The sequence below is a fragment of the Puccinia triticina genome, chromosome 3A (assembly GCF_026914185.1).
Source record: "Puccinia triticina chromosome 3A, complete sequence".
In the NCBI taxonomy this organism is placed as follows: domain Eukaryota; kingdom Fungi; phylum Basidiomycota; class Pucciniomycetes; order Pucciniales; family Pucciniaceae; genus Puccinia; species Puccinia triticina.
Window position 1 is genome coordinate 3,637,318 of NC_070560.1, and position 18,623 is coordinate 3,655,940.

Genomic DNA, 18,623 nt, shown 5'->3' on the forward strand with positions numbered 1-18,623 from the left:
ATAGCTTGTTTTAAGTTTTGATGGTTTTGTGAACAACAAATTTAAGAGCTTCATGATTGGTAGTGCCAACAAAGCAAGGTTGATCATTGGTTGTGGGTCAAGCGGTTGAATTGGGTAGCTGGTAGAGGAGCAGCTTGATTGTTCAGGCTGATGAGTTTGCCAAGTTGATGATTGATCACACATCTCACACTTGCAGCAAGATCTCCAATGAGCTCCCTTTCTGTTTTTTTTTTTTTGAGTGCTTGATAGTGTGGTCAATGGAATATATCATGTCTTGATTTTCTGTTGGCCACCTCCCACACGCGCATCATTTCATCGTAACTGATGCTCAGGATCTTGTCCCCCGTTGAACTGCAGTATGCCAAGGAAAAAGCCAGTCCGGGTGCGTGACTCCCCAGACAGCTCCCCTGCTCTACATCGCCGATCTTGCTGCTTGGCAGGAGACCCAATAGGGCCTGTAGGACCCAAGAACTATGAGTAATAACAAAAGCCGTGCTGGGGGTTTAACAATCTGCTATTGCAACTTGGGGTTTAGGTAGAAGAGAGCAAGCATAAAAAGAACCTACCACATCTCTTGGTTCAGTCTGGCAGTCACTGCCAGTCTGTCTCCAGAGTGGGTATAGATAGTGAGGCAGCTGATCTTCTTCTTAGAGGCTGTCCAACAACAGGCGGAAGAATTGGGTTGGCGGAGGTTGCAATGGACAAGCCCGCCGGCGGTGTCGGAGGCCCAAAGCTTGCGGCCGTGGTTTGACAAGTCAAAGGCGGAGAAGAGGATGGTGTCAGCGGGAGAGAGAGCCTGGAAATTGACGATCTCTGTGCTCTGTTGACGCTCGAAATTCAACTCCTGGATTGTGCAGTCGTGCGAGCTTGTGATGAGAAGATGCGGGTGTCTTGGATGGGCTTGGGTGGGCAAGACAGGCAAGTTGCGGGCATGGCTCTGGACAAAGTAGGACAACAGAGGACACCCCTTCCACATACTCCGGCCAATATTCTGATTCATCCACTTCTTTTTTGACCTGCCTGGCTGGCAAAAAAACAGATGGCATGCTTGACACCTTGGCCTTGTTTGTCAACGACGTCCAGCGATTTGCATTGGTCCGGATGGAAGGACACCAAGCAGAAGCGGTTGGGACAGACTTTACAGAGCGCTTGCAGCTGCAGGCTGTTCAATTCTTTGGCCAAGCAGTTGTAGTTGTTGTTGTTTCCAGGCAAGTAGGCAAGATTGACCTCTTCCTGCTTCATTTTTTGGGAAAAGGTGTCAGCAAGAGCTGAAGATGGACAGTTCTGTAGAGCAAGAGGGATGGGGTGTGGTTGTGTAAATTAGCAAGCAGGGCGTTGTGACAGCAAAATGTGCAATGGAGGTGGCTGGTACATGCCATGCAGTGGGTGAGGAAAGCAGAAAGTCAGGGGTCTTTGACGGTTGAAAGGGAATGTACATATCACTGCCTCACTAAGAAATTAACAGCCAGGGTGTTTGTTGTGGTGAATCATGGGCGTTGGAGAGCTTGTGGTGACCGTGTTGGTTTTGCCTGGTAAGTTGGAGGCGTTCATGGCAAGGTAGACTGGCCTGGCGTGGCAAGGGCTACAATTGATGGTCAGGGGGGAAGCTGGTGGTGGTGGCGGACAAGTGTTTGCCTATTTAAAGAGGGTATCGCCCATGAGGATGTCCCCCCAGGGGCTCCGGTTTCGTCCTACCCCCTCCCTGGGAGCCCACTAATCACTTGATTAGGGCCTTCCTGGACTGCTATAACATCTGGCACACTTTTGCTTGTTGCTACGGCACAGCTGGAGGGTCATCCATAGGGCCTTCATGCCTTTGGGGATTTCAACTTGTGCCTGTGTTTACTTGTTGTGTGGGCTATTTTTTGTTGTAACTTTGTATTTAAAACACCCCAAAACTTAGATCCAGAAGTCTAGAATTTTGTGGATTTAAGAAAGTGGGATATTCTCTGCGCTCTGAAAATTTTGGCAATATTGGTACCTCAGAACATCAGATATAAGGGGTGCGCAGTAAGGCAATATGACTACCACACACCCCTTATATTTCATGTTCTGAGGTAGAAATATTTCCAAAAGTTTCAGAGCACAGAGGATATGCATCATTATATAACCCCTTAATTCCTTAGATTTCTGGGAAATTTATCAAAAACAATATTCAATCGGACTTACTTTGCGCACTGCAAAAAAGTCTTTGCGCACTGTGGGGGTCGTCGTCTCGACGTCCCGCCCCCAGTGCGCGCTTCCGCCACGGCTCTTTGCGCACTGTGCATTCCCCCAAAAAATCGGCTTACTTTTCTGGAGATATTTCTCAATGAGTCAATAGAACGACCTTTTATGACCCCCCCAAAAAATAATCAAGTCATTTGGTGGTCTCCTTGAGCCTAGATAAAATTGAGATAAAATAATCATATTTTAATGCGGCAGGGACCTGTAATATTGCTTCCTGTGCCCCAGTAGCCCCAAAAATTTCACAGTGTCATGGTACATGTTCAAATTCATGATCTGATAATTTTCAGAATTTTTCCCAGAGATATAAGGGGTGCGCGGCAGGCTTAGTAGGAAAATTACTGCTAACTGTATAGCTTTTTTGTTACACACCCAAACAGTCCCAAAATTTCAGAAATGTTTTCATTTTGGATACTCCCCGCGCCGTAAATTCCTTGGCAATATTGTGTCATGATAACATGAGACATAAGGGGTGTGCGGTAGGCTTAGTAGGAAAATTACTGCTAACTGTATAGCTTTTTTGTTACACACCCAAACAGTCCCAAAATTTCAGAAATTTTTTCATTGTGGATATTCTCCGCGCCATAAATTTCTTGGCAATAGTGTGTCATGATAACATGAGATATAAGGGGTGCGCAGCAGGCTTAGTAGGAAAATGACTGCTAACTTATCTGATGTTTCAATGACACACTATTGCTAAGAGCTTTATGGTGCATAGAATATGAAAAATTGAAACATTCCTGAAAATTTCAGACTGTTTCAGCGTGTAACAAAAAATCTATACCTGTAGCAGTCATTTTCCTACTAAGCCCGCCGCACACCCCTTATATCTCATGTTATCATGACACAATATTGCCAAGGAATTTATGGCGCAGGGAATATTCACAATGAAAATATTTCTGAAATTTCAGGACTGTTTGGGTGTGTAATTTTGCAAAAAAGCTATACAGTTAGCAGTAATTTTCCCACTAAGCCTGCCGCGCACCCCTTATATCTCTGGGAAAAATTCTGAAAATTATCAGATCATGAATTTGCACATGTACCATGACACTGTGAAATTCTTGGGGCTACTGGGGCACAGGAAGCAATATTACAGGTCCCTGCCGCATTAAAGTATGATTATTTCATCTTAATTTTCTCTAGGCTCAAGGAGACCACCAAATGACTTGATTATTTTTTGGGGGGGTCATAAAAGGTCGTTCTATTGACTCATTGAAAAATATCTCCAGAAAATTAAGCCGTTTTTTTGGGGGAATGCATAGTGCGCAAAGAGCCGTGGCGGAAGCGCGCACTGGAGGCAGGACGTCAAGACAATGACCCCCACAGTGCGCGAAGAGTTTTTTGCAGTGCGCGAAGTAAGTCCGTATTCAATTAGCTAGATTGTTCCTATTAAGGCTGCCCACCCCCCCTATATCTCATGTTTGGAGTTTACCCCATTGCTATAAATTTAATGGTGCACAGAATATACACCATAGAAACATTTCTGAAATTTATAGACTCTTTAAATGTGTAACAAAAAAGCTACACAGGTAGCAGTCATTTTCCTACTAAGCGTGCCAGGTACCTATTTTGTTCTCTCCAAAATTTCAAAGGAAGCTTCAAATGCATGTTTAAATGTTCCTCCAATATTTTGGAACCCTGGTACATGTAACAAAAAAGATATTCCCTTAGTAGACAGTTGGGAAAAGGGGGTATGCAAAAAATCAATTAAATCATTTAAAGTTGCTTTTTTGGAATTTTGAATGCATGATAATTATTTTAAGGATTTTACATGGATTTTAAGCCTATTTGCGTTGCGTAGAAATGAGTAGAAAAAAACCGGGTACAAACGCAGAAAAGGGGGTACGCAAAAACCGGGTACAAATGCGGAAAACCCGGGTATGTTTAGTAACCCCCTAAATAAATATATATTTACATATAATAATTATACTAGAGGACAAAGCGGCTGCGCCGCTGCAGGTTCCAGATGCCAAGCTCCTCTTTTGTACTCAGCAGTCATTAATGTAATCACATTTTTTATTAATCCCAGGGGCAACAGTATGTATACCACCAGCAGGCAAAGATGTCTTTTTCTCAGTGCAAGTAAAAAAGATTCAGAAGATGATGGAGTGGGTGGATATTTCACCTTTCAGGCTCTATGGCCATGGTATTGTGTAAATTATGTTTGTTCAATCATAATTTATCAAAAAAAACCTACAAACTGAGGCACCTTTTGTCAGTGACATATGGCAAGCATAATAATTCAGAATCCCCATTGTGGTGACACCTGTCAATTTTTGGGGGAGTTGCTCAGGTGTCACACATGATGTGATGTAAAAATAGCATTATTAGGGAGTGTCAAATAGATAAAATGAACAATTAGATACCATTCAGTTCTCCAAAAATAAAACCTTTAATTGTTGGCTCCCAAAGTGTGGTAGGTGAAGGACCAAAATGTTTTGAAAATGGTAGGTTTTTGAAACCAGCAAATTAAATAATGATGGCTTTGGTCATATCTTATACCCCCTATCATGTTTGCCATATAACTCCAACAAATGAGGCATAATTCTTAACAGAGTAATTTAAGGGACTCAGAATAACTACCTAGGAGCTTCCTCCAAGAGATAAAATTACAAGGGGTTGGTCAGCTGTTAATTTTGCAGCTTGGGCTGACTGAGGTGTTCTTCTTCTTTGTGGCTGTCAATCAGGCTATGTGAACTTGATTTGAATTGAATACTAAAGTATAAAAATGCACTTTTTATTGAGGAACATGATGCAAATTGGGCTCTATCTCATTATATTAACAAGAATTTCTCATGAAGCATCTGGTGATATTGGCCAAGCACCAACAATTAATGCATGAATGAGTTTTGGCCTCTTGGCATTGCTCTCCTACAACATTGGAAATAAAATACTTTGGCTTTCCATGACCAACTGACTTACTTTTTCAAGCTGACTGGAGCAAAAGAAAGGGACGGGCTATTGTTGGTCGTTGCACCTGACAGCATTGGGGGAGTTTGCCTGAGTGTTGGTGGGGGTTGAGTAGTAACATGGTCAACAGGACTTCCTGTTATTTTTGCGGTGGGCCGTAGGCGACTTTGCACACCAGAACAATACTTGCCAGACCCTGACGTTGCAAGGTTGCTAAGGCAATGACCCCGCTTGCGTGGGGGTTGGTTGCTGTGTTTGACAAGGTTGGAGCGGCAAGGCGGGAGGGTGGGAGCTGGTTGTTACCTGATTGGCCTGGTGCAGTTTGGACTGAGTTGTAACTCCCTCAACCGGATGATTAGCAGTTTGAATTTGATTACTCTACTTTTGGATGGGTTCTCAGTTTTTTCAGAGTGGGGGGCGACCTGAGGAGGCAATCCAAGAAAATTTTTTGCCGCATTGGGGGATTGGGGGTCTCCACTGGACTCAAAGGGCAATATCATAGATCAGGAGATTAGGATACGGGCAATGCTCACCAAAAAATTTAAGCGACTTGATACTTGGCAATAATATTTGCCAAACAATTGTGTATTCTCGTCCTGCCTCCAACAAGAGGATAACCCATATGATCCAGGTCAATGTCAAGCATTAATCTTGGCATGTTAGGCGTCTGTCAACAAAACTAAAAATCTAGCCTGCGGCAGTGAAGATACAGCAGATTAGCATCCGGCCAAGTTTGACCAATGAGGGAGGTTAGGGGAAGATGATTGCCCGCTTTGGGTGTATATGTATCAGGATTTTGAAGAGGCGTTGCTAGGGGCTGATGAAACAATGAAACACTCCGCCGTCAACAATTGATTTGGGTGAGCAGCCGGGAGCCCATGAAACGGAATAAAAGCTAAAAATGAAGCCTGCGGACGTGAAAATACAGCAGATTAGCATCTGGCCAAATTTGAACAATGTGGCAGGTTAGAGAAGAATGCTTGCCAGCTTGGGTGTGTATGTTTCAGGCTTTTGACGAGGCGTTGCTAGGGGGTGATAAAACAATGAAACGGTGCGCCGTCAATGATCGATTTGGGCAAGCAGTTGGGAGCTAGGCTGAGTTTGTTATGTATAACCCATCCAAGTCCTGTGCGTTGGACAAAAAAAGAAACATGCCAGTTGATGATGCTTATGGTTCCAAAAAAAGGTCTAACACGCAACTTGTGGGCTTTGTTTCTCATCACCAAATTCCCCTTTTGGTCCCAGGAAGAGGAATATTTCTGGGCCGAGGCCAGTGGAAGTGCACTTATACTGTACAGTGTCAGGCCTTGCTCAGCTACTTCATTGTTCTCCCTGATAGAACCTGCCAGAAGGGAAAGGTTAGGACTCAACTCTCTCCATGCAGGTCGCAACCAGTCTCAGAGTTTGGCAGGCCGCAAAGTCACCGCCTAGCTTGACTCCGTTGCGCAGCCACATGTGGCTGCTTGTACATTGCTCAATCGTCCGGATTGCAAGGCTCGACCTACCCAAAGCGCAGATTGCCCTGGCTGCCGAGAATGTGCGCTCAACGCTTGCCAAGCTGGCCGGACAGGCAAGGTCATCCCAAGCCAAAGATCCCAGCACCCGGAAATCCTTTGAATGGGCCTACGGGGAGGTGAGTAAAAATAGATTAGTTGCGTTGCAGCGAGATAATGGGGGATGGTTGTGACAATACGGCTTCCAAGAGGGAAGTGCGTGGTTGTGATTGGTCAAATGTATATTTGCCTTGGCGAGTTCCTAATCTAAGGTGGTAACAAGCAGAAGCTGAGTGGCGGAGGGGGCACTGTATCATGTTGCGGTGGCGTGGGGAGAGATAGCTGGGGGCCTGGTGATGGCAAAAGCTGCGGCGGCCCTGGGCCAAGTGACCAAAGGGTTGTGGCTTTTTTTGGTGGTTTTTTATCATTCAACAGCCATTGTCATAGCCAAGGGCCAACAGTGGGTAGGAGACATGGTGTGTTGGACGGAGTGGCGGGCGTTGGCATGGAGCAGGTTGGAGTTGCGCAAGTTGGTGTGATGGCAAGGAGAGGACACAACAGGGAGATTTGCCTATAAATAGAGGCAGTCTGGGATTAGCAATTCCTCAGGCAACTCCTTGGGCTGTAATTCCAGCTCGGGGGTCGTCTCACCCCGTCCGCTGTTGCACTTGCGCAGTTTGGCGGGGATATTTGTGGACCCCCCTGTGCTTTAGGGCTGGGGGTCTTCCTCTCAGCACTTGTTAAACCTGCTAGACAGGGATGGGTGTTGGGCCATGGTGCATCAGCTTGCTGTGCTGGGTGGCTGGTTGCAGACCTGTTTTGTACTGTTGTATTTGAGTAATTATTGTTGTGTTTTGCAGATTTCTGAGCTGAATCTCATCCTGTGGATTCTTGTTTTGTAAAAGGGGGAACCTCTGAACTTTTTTTTTGTATTTTGCTCATTTGTAGGGGAAACCCTTGATTTTTTTCTCTATGAAACTGAGGCTTTAATATACTTGGATGTATTATATGTACATAGATTTAAAACATACATATGTAGATATAATAAATAACAAAAAATAATGAGACAGAATATTATAAACACAAGCACAGGATGGAGTATAAAATAATCCATCCTTATGCCAAATTATGTGAAAGGTAAATTATATTCAATAAATTTACCCGCGCGCTGGACTGAAATGCAGTGCGGGTGAATTATATGTACAAATGTGCCCGCGTGCGCACAATAAACAGCACAAGTTTATTCTTTGAAAAATACCTGTGCGCGCAGTTTATTTGCTCGTGCGCGCGGCTGTGTAAATGTTACACATGTGAAATTTGTTACATGCATATCCTAGCTGGAGACCGGAGTACCTAAAGGATAACTTAACCGCTACGACTAACTTGACGGAGACAACTCACTACCTGCTACTACCTTGACGGAGAATACCCAACGGAACCAAACGGAAGATTCCAACAAGTCAATTCATTGATAAGATACAAACCATACCCCAATTACAATCAAGGATAACCGACCCCAACCAATTTGTGTGACTCAATACCTTCCTCAAGCTGGACAAAAATATTATTTAAAGAGGTAAATTCTCCTCTTTCTTTTTCCCTTCCCTCAGCTAAGACACCACAAACAGAAACCTGACTACTTGATCAAATCAAACTCCTTTTCAGAACTCAATCAATCCAGCAGTCAGTTTCCTTCCGTCTCAGCCTTTGTCATCATTTGTGATATCAGAGAACGCCATGATACCAAAAGGGATATTAATAGTAAGTAAGAACCCTTCTTTGTTATTGCCGTGATTCCTTCCTTTATCTGTAAGACTGGGATCCAAGACCAAACCTGCTCGCAGGCCCCAGCAGCCATTCTCAGAGGGATTAAAACCACCCCCGTCACAACGGGCCCCTCTTTAAAAATTTCTTTATTTTATTCTTTAAAAATAAATAAAAAAACCCCAAAAACAAAAAATGTATATCTTTTTTTTATCATCATCCGGTGTAGCTAGAAGAGTAGTAGCTCTTGGCATCACCAAGGCTGACAAAAAACAATATTCAATTAGCCAGATTGTTCCTGTTAAGGCTGCCCGGCCCCCCTATATCTCATGTTTGGAGTTTACCCCATTGCTATAAATTTAATGGAGCACAGAATATACACCATAGAAACATTTCTGAAATTTATAGACTCTTTAAATGTGTAACAAAAAAGCTATACAGGTAGCAGCCATTTTCCTACTACGCGCGCCACGTACCTATTTTTTTCTCTCCAAAATTTCAAAGGGAGCTTCAAATGCATGTTTAAATGCTCCCTCAATCTTTTGGAACCCTGGTACATGTAAGAAAAAAGATATTCCCTTAGTACACAGTTGGGAAAAGGAGGTATGCAAAAAATTAATTAAATCATTCAAAGTTGCTTTTTTGGAATTTTGAATGCATGATAATTATTTTAAGGATTTTAGATGAATTTTAAGCCTATTTGCGTTGCGTAGAAATGAGTAGAAAAAAAACGGGTACGAACGCGGAAAAGGGGGTACGCAAAAACCAGGTACAAACGCGGAAAAACCGGGTATGTTTAGTGACCCCCTTATAATAAGTTGAATTATGTGTGTATTCAACAATTTATACATTTATAGTGAGCACTGCTCTTACCACAAGTATTCAACCACTTTATCCCACTTTCTCAAATCCACAGAATTCTAGACTTCTGGATCTAAGTTTTGGGGTGTTTCAAATACAAAGTTACAACAAAAAATAGCCCACACAACAAATAAACACAGGCACAAGTTGAAATCCCCAAAGGCCCGAAGGTCCTATGGATGACCCTCCAGCTGTGCCGTAGCAAAGAGCAAAAGTGGGCCAGTTGTTATAGTAGTCCAGGAAGGCCCTAATCAAGTGATCAGTGGGCTCCCAGGGAGGGAGTAGGACAAAACCGGAGCCCCTGGGGGGACATCCTCATGGGTGATACCCTCTTTAAATAAGGAAACACTTGTCCGCCACCACCACCGGCTTCCCCCCTGACCATCAATTGTAGCTCTTGCCACGCTAGGCCAGTCTACCCGGGAAACAGAAAAAAAGTCTTGCGGTTTGTACAGCGCTTTCTGTCTAGCATTCTGTTCTAACGACGGCGCGCGCACCCAATAAGTTACTTGACCAAATTTGAAACCCTGAGATGGACACCTTCCCCTCAGATTTATTGCATGATTAGTAGCTCAAAATAGCTACCTGGAGTTCTTCTTTCAATTGGTCCCGGTTCCAGAGAGTTTGGGTGAGAATATCAGCTTCTACATTTTTTTCTTTCTTGCTTCTTCTGCCGGACACCTTCTCATAAACTTTATTGCATCATTATTGGCTCAATTGAATCACCTGGATCTCTGCTTTTGATTGATCTTGGTTTCAAAGAATTATATTTATCAGCGTGGATTTTACAGCAGTTTCCATCATGCCTTCTCCAACCGCGGGGCGCGCGCCCCCAATGGAAGCTTGACCAAAATTCAAACCCTGCAATCAACACCGTTCCCTTGGATTCATCACAGTCTTGTGCCATCAAATGAAGCGCCTGGATTGCACCTTTCAATTGATCCAGTTTGTAGTGAATTCTATTGATGGGCGCGGATTCTACAGCGGCTTCTGTACAGCCTTCCTTTCCGGACACTCAACCCAGAGTGTCCGGTGGGCAGCTTTGTTTGGTGTCCATCCTGGAGTGCCCAATTGTGGGTGCGCATATCTGCACAAAAAGCGTCCATCGGACACTCCTGATGGAGATTGTCCGATGGATGCTATGTTTTTGGCAACCAAGTGATGCTCCGGGGCAAAAGCAACACTTGAACGCTTTTTGGAAAGCGTCCAAGTGATGATTTTGCCGTGGAAGCGTCCATCAGATGCTCTGGGAGCATCCTTTGGACGCTTCAAGGGCAAAAGCGTCCATCAGATGGGGCCGTTTCCCAGAAACCTGCCCCGTGGTGTACTTTGATTGGTTCTGAACCGGTCACCTTGAAGAATGTATGCCCTTTGCGATAACCGGTTCAGAACTGGTCATCAAGAAAGTGTACCCTCCTGGACGACCGGTTCAGAACCGGTTGTCATACAGAGTGTACACTCCTCAAAACAACCGGGTCTGAGCCGGTCATCCAGGTACATATACTCTATGATGACCAGTTCTGAGCCGGTAGTTGCAAAAGTTTTCCCCTCATTGATGAACGGTTCTGGACTGAGGAGACAATTGCATTGGTTACCAATTGCATCCACCGGGGATTGCATCGGTCTCCGCAGCCAAGGTTACCTTGCCAAACGGCGGGGTTGAGTTGAGCAAGGCCCATGAGGGATAACTACCGGCCAATTCAAAATTGACAAAGCCAATATCAAGTTGGCCATTGCATTGCAGGCATCCAATGTGACATCACCCAATGCCAATGCAAAGTTGAGTGGGCTTTGCATTGGCGGGGGGAGTGGTTGACCTCACATCAACCAAGGATGTGATTGGTTGAGCCCCTGGCAATGTTACATTGCCAAGACCCACATTAAATAGGCCCATTGCAATGCAACATTGGGCGCGCGCAATGTTGCATGGGCTGGACGTTGTATTGGATGTTTCAACTGATGTAACATCAGATGAAATGTCTGATGCAAGCACGGATAGCGCTGTCTGACACAACTGCTGTCAGCCTTAGAGATACAACAAGTATCCTCAAGTCTGCAAAAACTGGTAAACCATTTACAAATCTTGAAATATTATTGAATATTCAAAATCCTTGTGTTAAATTAAGGGGGTTTGGCTGAACGGATGATCCAGACATTAAAGGAAATGATTAGGGGATACTGTGCCTTTGGATTGCAGTTTAAAGATGGTGAAGGATGCACTCATGATTGGGTGTCATTGTTACCTGCCCTAGAATATGCATACAACTCAAGCATTTATTCCACAAAAGGCAAGGCGCCATTTGAGCTTGAGAGGGGCTGGATACCACATATGCCGCAAGACTTACTCCTCAGCAAAGCAGTGACACTCCACCCCTTGGCGGAAAAATTCCAAGAAATGATGTTGAAAGCGGATCAACACGCTAGTGAATGTCTGGGAGAAGCAGTCCAGTATAACAAAGACCGCTGGGACAAGACCCACCGAGAGCATGACATACAGGTAGGAGATCAAGTACTAGTTTCCACAGTTAACTTTCAAAACCTTGGGGGGAACAGGAAACTCAAAGATGAATTTGTTGGGCCCTTCTTTGTGAAGCGTTGCATGGTCGGAACGCAGTGGAAATTATTCTAACGGAAGGGTACAAACTCAAACACCCCACCTTTCCAGTGAGCCTGCTAAAAAAGTATATCCTACCAGGGGATCATCGCGGAGAACCAGAACCAGTGGTACCAGAATTGGATGACAATACCTTGCAAGAATTGACAGCCTTGAAGATTTTAGATGAGAAGCTGACACGAGTCAAAGGGCAAGACTGCCGCCTTTATTTGACTCAATTCAAAGCAAAGTCCGCAGAATTTGACCAATGGCTACGTAAATGAAAGATCCAGAATGCGGATACTCTTCTTTGCAAGTTTAGGGCTAACAAAAGACAAGGCGGGACAACTCCCATCACAGCCGTCCTTTTTTGAAGTGGCAAGTGTCAGCTACCTGCTAGTACCAACAGCGCAGCATCTGAAAAAGCAGCCGCGTCTAGCAGCGCATAAAATACTTTTCACTAAATGAAAGGCCTGTGACTTGCAAAGCTCAGCAGCCAAAAGAGATCAACAGCGTACTGCGTATGACTTGCATGGTACAGCTGCAGCAAGAGATTGACAAGTTTCCCAGTATAAGTGAGGAGGAATTCTCCAGAGCGGAGATTCCTCAGATTTAGATTTACCAAGCCCGCTACTTTGTAGTTTTTGACCTTACTCGAATACTGCAATTGGGGCCTTTGAATCAATCTCTTTTCCTTCTTATCTTTTCAAACTTTCAACTCTTTGACTCGACCTCGTTGATAACGGGTAAGTTTGAGTTACCTCTCCCTTTCTTCCCTCAGCAATCCTCCTAAGAAGCGCCTCTAGCCTCCGCTTGACAGAAGTCAACAGCCCCTCCTAAGGAGGCGTGGTTATATCTTCCCACAGAGGCAGTCAAGTAGAGCTCCGACCTCTGAGTTGTGATTGCTAGATTCTCTTGTTTTATTCAGAGCTGCGTCACTAAAGAGACGCGCCCTGACACAAGATACCAGTAGGAATGTTGCCCAAGAAAGATTTGATGTCTTTGGAACTATGTGTTTCTTCAAGACTGAAGTGGAGGTATTGGACCTTGTAGCAAGGATCAAGGACAAGGCCAATTGCAGCAATTTCTTGAAAAGGTTCCCATTATTTGAGGAAATTCTTCTTCATTGGCTCAATGATGTCAGACAGAGGATTGTTTTGGAGCCAAGAGCACTTTGCAAGTAGATTCTCAATTTTTTTTATCACCCGGTAAGTGTGGTTCATTGTTGGGTAAAGGCTGCCACTCAAAACAAGTGTGACTGACAGACGTACAGAAAGATGACTAGGGTGTTCAGCAGCTATTCTGTCAACTTTTTGACACACATAGAGTAACCAGTGTTGATACAAATTTTTGGAAGAATGCCAGGTTAAGGGCAGAAATCCTATAGGAGTGCTTGATCTATAAATCTGTCATAGCTTGGCATAGTCTATACCAGCATTAATTGGCTTTACTTTTTCAGAAGGAAAATTGTTCAGGACACCGAAATGCTACAACATGAACCCTGAGATAATATCATGCCCGTGCACATTTTCCTTTTTTTGTTGAGGCCCTCCTCAGGTTTTAATACTTTGTTTATTCATAAGTTTTCATTTAGCATCTCAAACCATTTCCTGTTTTTTGGATTGTCTTTGTGTTCCGCAGCGCAGCCACGATTTCCCTAGTACTGACTTATAGGCTGTTCACAGGTGCCAGGCACTTGTTTGCGGGTACCCAGAACCCGCAGGGGTACTCGGAGCCCTCCTTCTTGCCCTCCCAAGCTCCTTAGAGCATCTCCAACAAAGCCGCTGTTGCGCGGCCTGAGTCCAACTTTGGCGGGCCGGAGGTCGTTTTTGGCCTCCAGCGGAGCTGCTGAGAGAGCTGCCAAAATGAGCGGCTGTCAATCAAAGCCACCCTTGGTTGCTTTCTTTGGCAGCTTGGGCATGTATTGGCAGTGTGGAATCCAGTCTGTAATACAGACTGCTGTGACACAATAGTGACACCTTGCAACATCTGCTTGCAGGCTGCTAAAGGCAAGCTAATCCACCCCCGGACCGTTGGAGATGCTCTTACCATCTCCATTGGTATCCGGTGCCTTGCCCTAGTCAGTTAAGGAGGCTTTGTCTTCTGGCGGCGTTGTTGGTGGATTCCCAGCTCAGACCAGGGCCTCCTCATTGGTGCCGTGATTGGCTCCTGTGCATATCCAACAGATACAAGGGCCGCCATCCATTCCTGGTTCTCTGTTCCGATCATCAAGCTCACCACCCACAATGACTCCAAAGAGGCCCATCATCTGGCAATCAGGATCCTCAAACTGCTCTCTAAAGGCTGAGGATGTTCTGGATCCCCTCGACGGAGCCAATTGTCAACCAGCACAGGTTCAACTTGCAAGGCCACTTGGCTGTGCTCTTGAAGCTGCGACATCGGCTGCTGACCCATCTAGACCAGCATTGAGGCCTGGGCAGCTACCTCACGCTGCTGTCACGGTACAGCAACATGAATCTGGCCCAAACAACGGCGGCTTTACCCATCTGGTTGCAACCACATTGTCTTCATTGGCGGGGATGCAGACGGGCCTGTTGGAGCAGGCGTTGTGCGAGATCGAGCCCCCGCGGCAGTTGAAAGTTGGCCAGGTCCTTGGGATCAACCTGGGTAAAAACAAGTGTTTGCCAGCGGAGTCGGTCGATGTAAGGACTTCTGTTAGGTCCTTCACTACAGTCCAGTGAAGTATGATCCGGAAGGATCCAGTGAGGGTTTTGGGGATAGACAAGACCTTGTGTCTTGGAGAGAATTTTCTAGAACCCAACAGTATAAATTGCACAATCTAGCTCAGTAGAGGTGAATCAGCTATTCTCTCTATTTACAAGGATGAATTAGGGGAAGAAGAGAGGAGAGAGGAAATGGGAAAACATACCTAGCTCAGTAGAGGTGAATCAGCTATTCTCTACTAAGCTGGGAAGGCGCGGAGGTGTCGAGTCTAAATGGTTGCAGTGGTGGTTGCTGATGTAATTGTCCGGGACTATTGTGTGAACCTTGCGTCACTGCAGTTGGCGTGGGTGTCACAGTCTCCCCCTCTATAAAGAAGGAGGAGTTGATGAATCCGGTGGGAGTGGCTCTGGTGGGTCTTCATTGGGTGGAAAGATATTTTTTTTCAGCTTCGAGATGTGAAAGATTGGGTGTTGTTTGTCTCCGGCAGGCAAGGCGAGTTCAGCGTTGAGGCCGTGGTTGAAGATTTTCATGACCCGGTATGGTCCCTCAAATTGTTCCTTCAGTTTATTGACGCCGGCCATGTGTTTCCCACGCCAGTCAGCTGAGTTCAATAGGGACCAGTCATCCGGAAGCAGTTTTGGTTCGTTGCTACGTTGTTTGTTGTGTTGTCTGGCCTGCTTTACCCTGCTGGTCCACAGTGCATCACACGCATCTGCCCACGCTCCCTCTTGGAGTTTTAACCACGTTGAAAGGTTGGTAGGCTGGTTGTTGGTAGGAGGCATTGAGGGGAAGAGGCCTGGAGGTCGGCCAAAGAGAAGATTGAACGGGCTGTACCCAGTGGAGACATTGACAGCAGAGTTGATTGCCAACGCAACGGTGGGAAGTGCTTCAAGCCATTTCAGTTGTTTCTTTGCGGTGAAGGAATGTAGAATTTGTCCAACGGTCTTATTTGTCTGTTCACTGTGCCCATTGGCTTAGGGGGTGAAACAATGTCAACATATGGAAATTAATCTTCAGGCGGGACATCAATGCCTTCCAAAAGCCTGAGGTCCACGTCTTGTCCCTGTCACTGATGATAGATTTCAGAGCTCCAAATGTGGCCATCCAGCCGCCAAACAGCCTGGCTGCTGTTTTCTCCGCTGTGTTGGATTGTAGCACTGGGATGATACGTGTGAAACCCAAAAGGCGGCAGGTGCAGGTTAAAATCATGTTGTAATGTGCTGACGATTTGAGCACGCCGACAAAGTCAATTGCCAGATCTGACAGCGGAACTCTTGGGAAGCTAGGTGTTGCCATCTTACCCGCCGGCGCTGTGGTTTGTGCTTTTGTGCGTTGACAGGTTGGGCATGATTGTACAAATTTCAGAATTTCCACAGTCATTTTGGGCCAAAAAAAATTGTGTTGAAGTTTCGTCAAAGTCTTCACATGACCAAGGTGGCCAAGGCGTTGGTGGGCTTCATCAATCAAGGCACGTCAAAGGCCTTTGCCAGCTGGAATCACAAGTTGTCCATCCACAAAAAGGAAGCCGTCAACGTCCATATAGTTCTTGTGTAAGGGCATAGCATTCCTCATTGCTTGGCAGAACGGATTTTTTTCGTAGCCCGCCACCACTGCCTTCTTGATGCTGTCCAAAAGAGTGGTTGAGAGTTCAGTTAAAGCGGCAACACAGGCCACGTCCCCCAAAGAGACCTGTTTGTTTTCTGCTGGGAGATCCTTCCTTGACAGGGCGTCCGCAACGGTGTTGTCTTCACCTTTGATGTAATTAAAGTGCAAATTGAAATCCGCCATCAGTTCAGTCCATCTTGCTTGCCGCTTGCTGAGATTCCGTTGCTTGGGAAGGTGGATCAAGGAGTGGTGGTTGGACATAACATTCACCTTCATTCCCAAGAGCAACATCTTCCATTTCTGCAGCACGTGGATGACGGCAAGCAGTTCCTGTTTGTGGACCGGGTAATTCCGTTCAGCTGCCGTCATTTGGTGGGATTCATACGCTATGGGAGAGTCCCCTTTCCAGTCCTCACCCTGGAAAAGTGCAGTGCCTAGGCGTGAGCCGCTGGCGTCCATGAAGAGCCAAAGGGGGTCATGTGACTCATAGTCAACGTTCTTCAAACAAGGGAGGGAGGTCATGATCTTTTTGATGTTGTTGAAGGCCTTCTCCTTGAGTTCCCCCCATTTAAAGTCTTTTGGGTTCAGTTTGGTGCTGGTGAGGGGGGTCAGGGTACCGAAATATTTTTGAAGTCCCCAGAAAAATTTCTTCATCCACTGGACTGTCCCCAGAAATTGCTTCACGCCCTTTGGTGATTTTGGAGAGGGCCAGTCCTGTACTGACTCCACTTTCTCTTCATCTGCTCGGATACCATTGGCTGAGATCCAATGCTCGAGGAACTCACCTTGCAAGAATGTCTTCTTGGGAGAACAGTACAGATGGGCAGCTCCAATTTGATCCAGCACCGCACAAACATGTGTTGCGTGTTCCTCCAGGGTTTATGAGTAGACCACAATGTTGTCTAGATATACGACACAGAATTTGTTAATGAGGTCTCCGAGCGCTTCTTCTAATCGTGCTTGGTGTGTAGCCGGCGCGTTGGTCAGTCCCATGGGCATGACACACCATTCCATCAGTCCTCACGGGGTTTTCACAGCTGTAAGTGGTATGTGTGCTTCTCGCATCCTGGTGATCTGAAAAAATGCATTTGTTTGGTTGATGATGGAAAAGGTTTTCCCGGTCGCCACTATCCAAATAAGTTCATCTACATTTGGTAGTGGTGCCCAGTCCTTCACCGTCAGGCTGTTCAATCAGCGGTAATCACAAACCCACCGGGGTAAGGCCTCCCAATCCTTTTTTGGGATTATCAGACTAGGAGAAGCATATTGGCTGGTTGATCTCCAAATGCTGCCCGCCTCAAGGTGTTGGTCCAGTAGTTTTTGCCACACCGCCAGGTATTTGTGCGGATACGGGTATTGTTTTTCATTTATGATCACATTTGGGTCCGTCAATATGATTTGATGCCGGACCCGCGAACTCTTGTTCTGAAGCTTCAAGGGGAAGGTCCCATCCGTGAAAAGGCCTGTTTCCTCTGCTTCCTCGGAAACAGCTGGGATGTCTTGGGGGAAGAGATCGGTGAAATCTTTCAGGATACTCTTTTCTGGTGATGAGTCTAGAGGAGGCAATGAGGCTGTTGCTGCCAAGGCAGCCTCTTGCTGATTAAGCCTAAAGTCAAAAATTTGTATGCCTGTCCGTAGGCATTGAAGCACTTGTTGTCTACCAAATACAGCTAGGTCAAATCAATTGATGAACGGCATTCCTAGTATCAAATCGTATACGCTGTTGATGTGGCCCACCTTCAAAGGGACGTCCTCGAATGAGATTCCCAAGGTAACATCTTCAAGAGTGGCCAGTACGAAATGTTGGATGACCACCCGCTCCGGCAAATTTCTGTGCAGGGCCATTTGAATACCAATTGGTTTTGCCAGTTCTCTTTGTTCAAGTTTTGCGAGTGGAATCAGCCCTGGCTTGATTAGGTCCAATTCCAAGCCTGTGTCTAACTTAGCTAATTCCCTCCTTGGGGGAGCGAAGCGACCTCTGAAGGAGGGACTTACGCGCTATGTCGACCCCGCGGCAGTAGAGAATTAGGCATTTTGGTGGGGACTTTTTTAAACGGACTTACTTTGCCCACTGCAAAAAACACTTTGCGCACTGCACAGTGCGCGGATTTCCAAACACTTCGCGCACTGCGGGTAAACTACGCAACTTTTTGAAGATTTTTCTTGACAAATCAATAGACAGGCTTCTCATTGGCCTCTCTGAATTTTTTGGAAGTTTTTCAAAGCATTCTTCTATGTTTAAAAAAATCATTAAAAACCAGAAGAAATGTAGGATTTGGGCGCCTAAAAAACAAGGTTCCTATAGCCCAAAAATTTCAAATAATTTTTGTAGTAATGAGACATGTAATAAAAGCTACTTCAAAACTTTTCAGCCACTTTGTGCAAGCATACAGGTCTGAAAAATGAGGATAATTTAGATGCAATGTGCTAATATGTGTTGAAGTTTCTTATTTTTCAGACCTGTATGCTTGCACAAAGTGGCTGAA

General features: G+C 45.5%; 2 protein-coding genes across 2 annotated transcripts; both read right to left on the minus strand.

Annotated features, from left to right (window-relative positions):
• Positions 1-562: 562 nt before the first annotated feature.
• Positions 563-1,242, minus strand: PtA15_3A428 (uncharacterized protein; the record flags this gene model as incomplete). The annotated part of the gene is made up of 2 exons (XM_053167395.1): positions 563-937; positions 1,054-1,242. The coding sequence occupies 2 exons, from the start codon at positions 1,240-1,242 to the stop codon at positions 563-565; spliced, it is 564 nt and encodes a 187-aa protein (XP_053018616.1).
• A 3,942-nt stretch (positions 1,243-5,184) lies between these two features.
• On the minus strand, positions 5,185-5,636 carry PtA15_3A429 (uncharacterized protein; the record flags this gene model as incomplete). The annotated part of the gene is made up of 3 exons (XM_053167396.1): positions 5,185-5,226; positions 5,303-5,448; positions 5,519-5,636. 3 exons carry the CDS (start codon positions 5,634-5,636, stop codon positions 5,185-5,187), a joined length of 306 nt encoding a protein of 101 aa, XP_053018617.1.
• Positions 5,637-18,623: the final 12,987 nt, after the last annotated feature.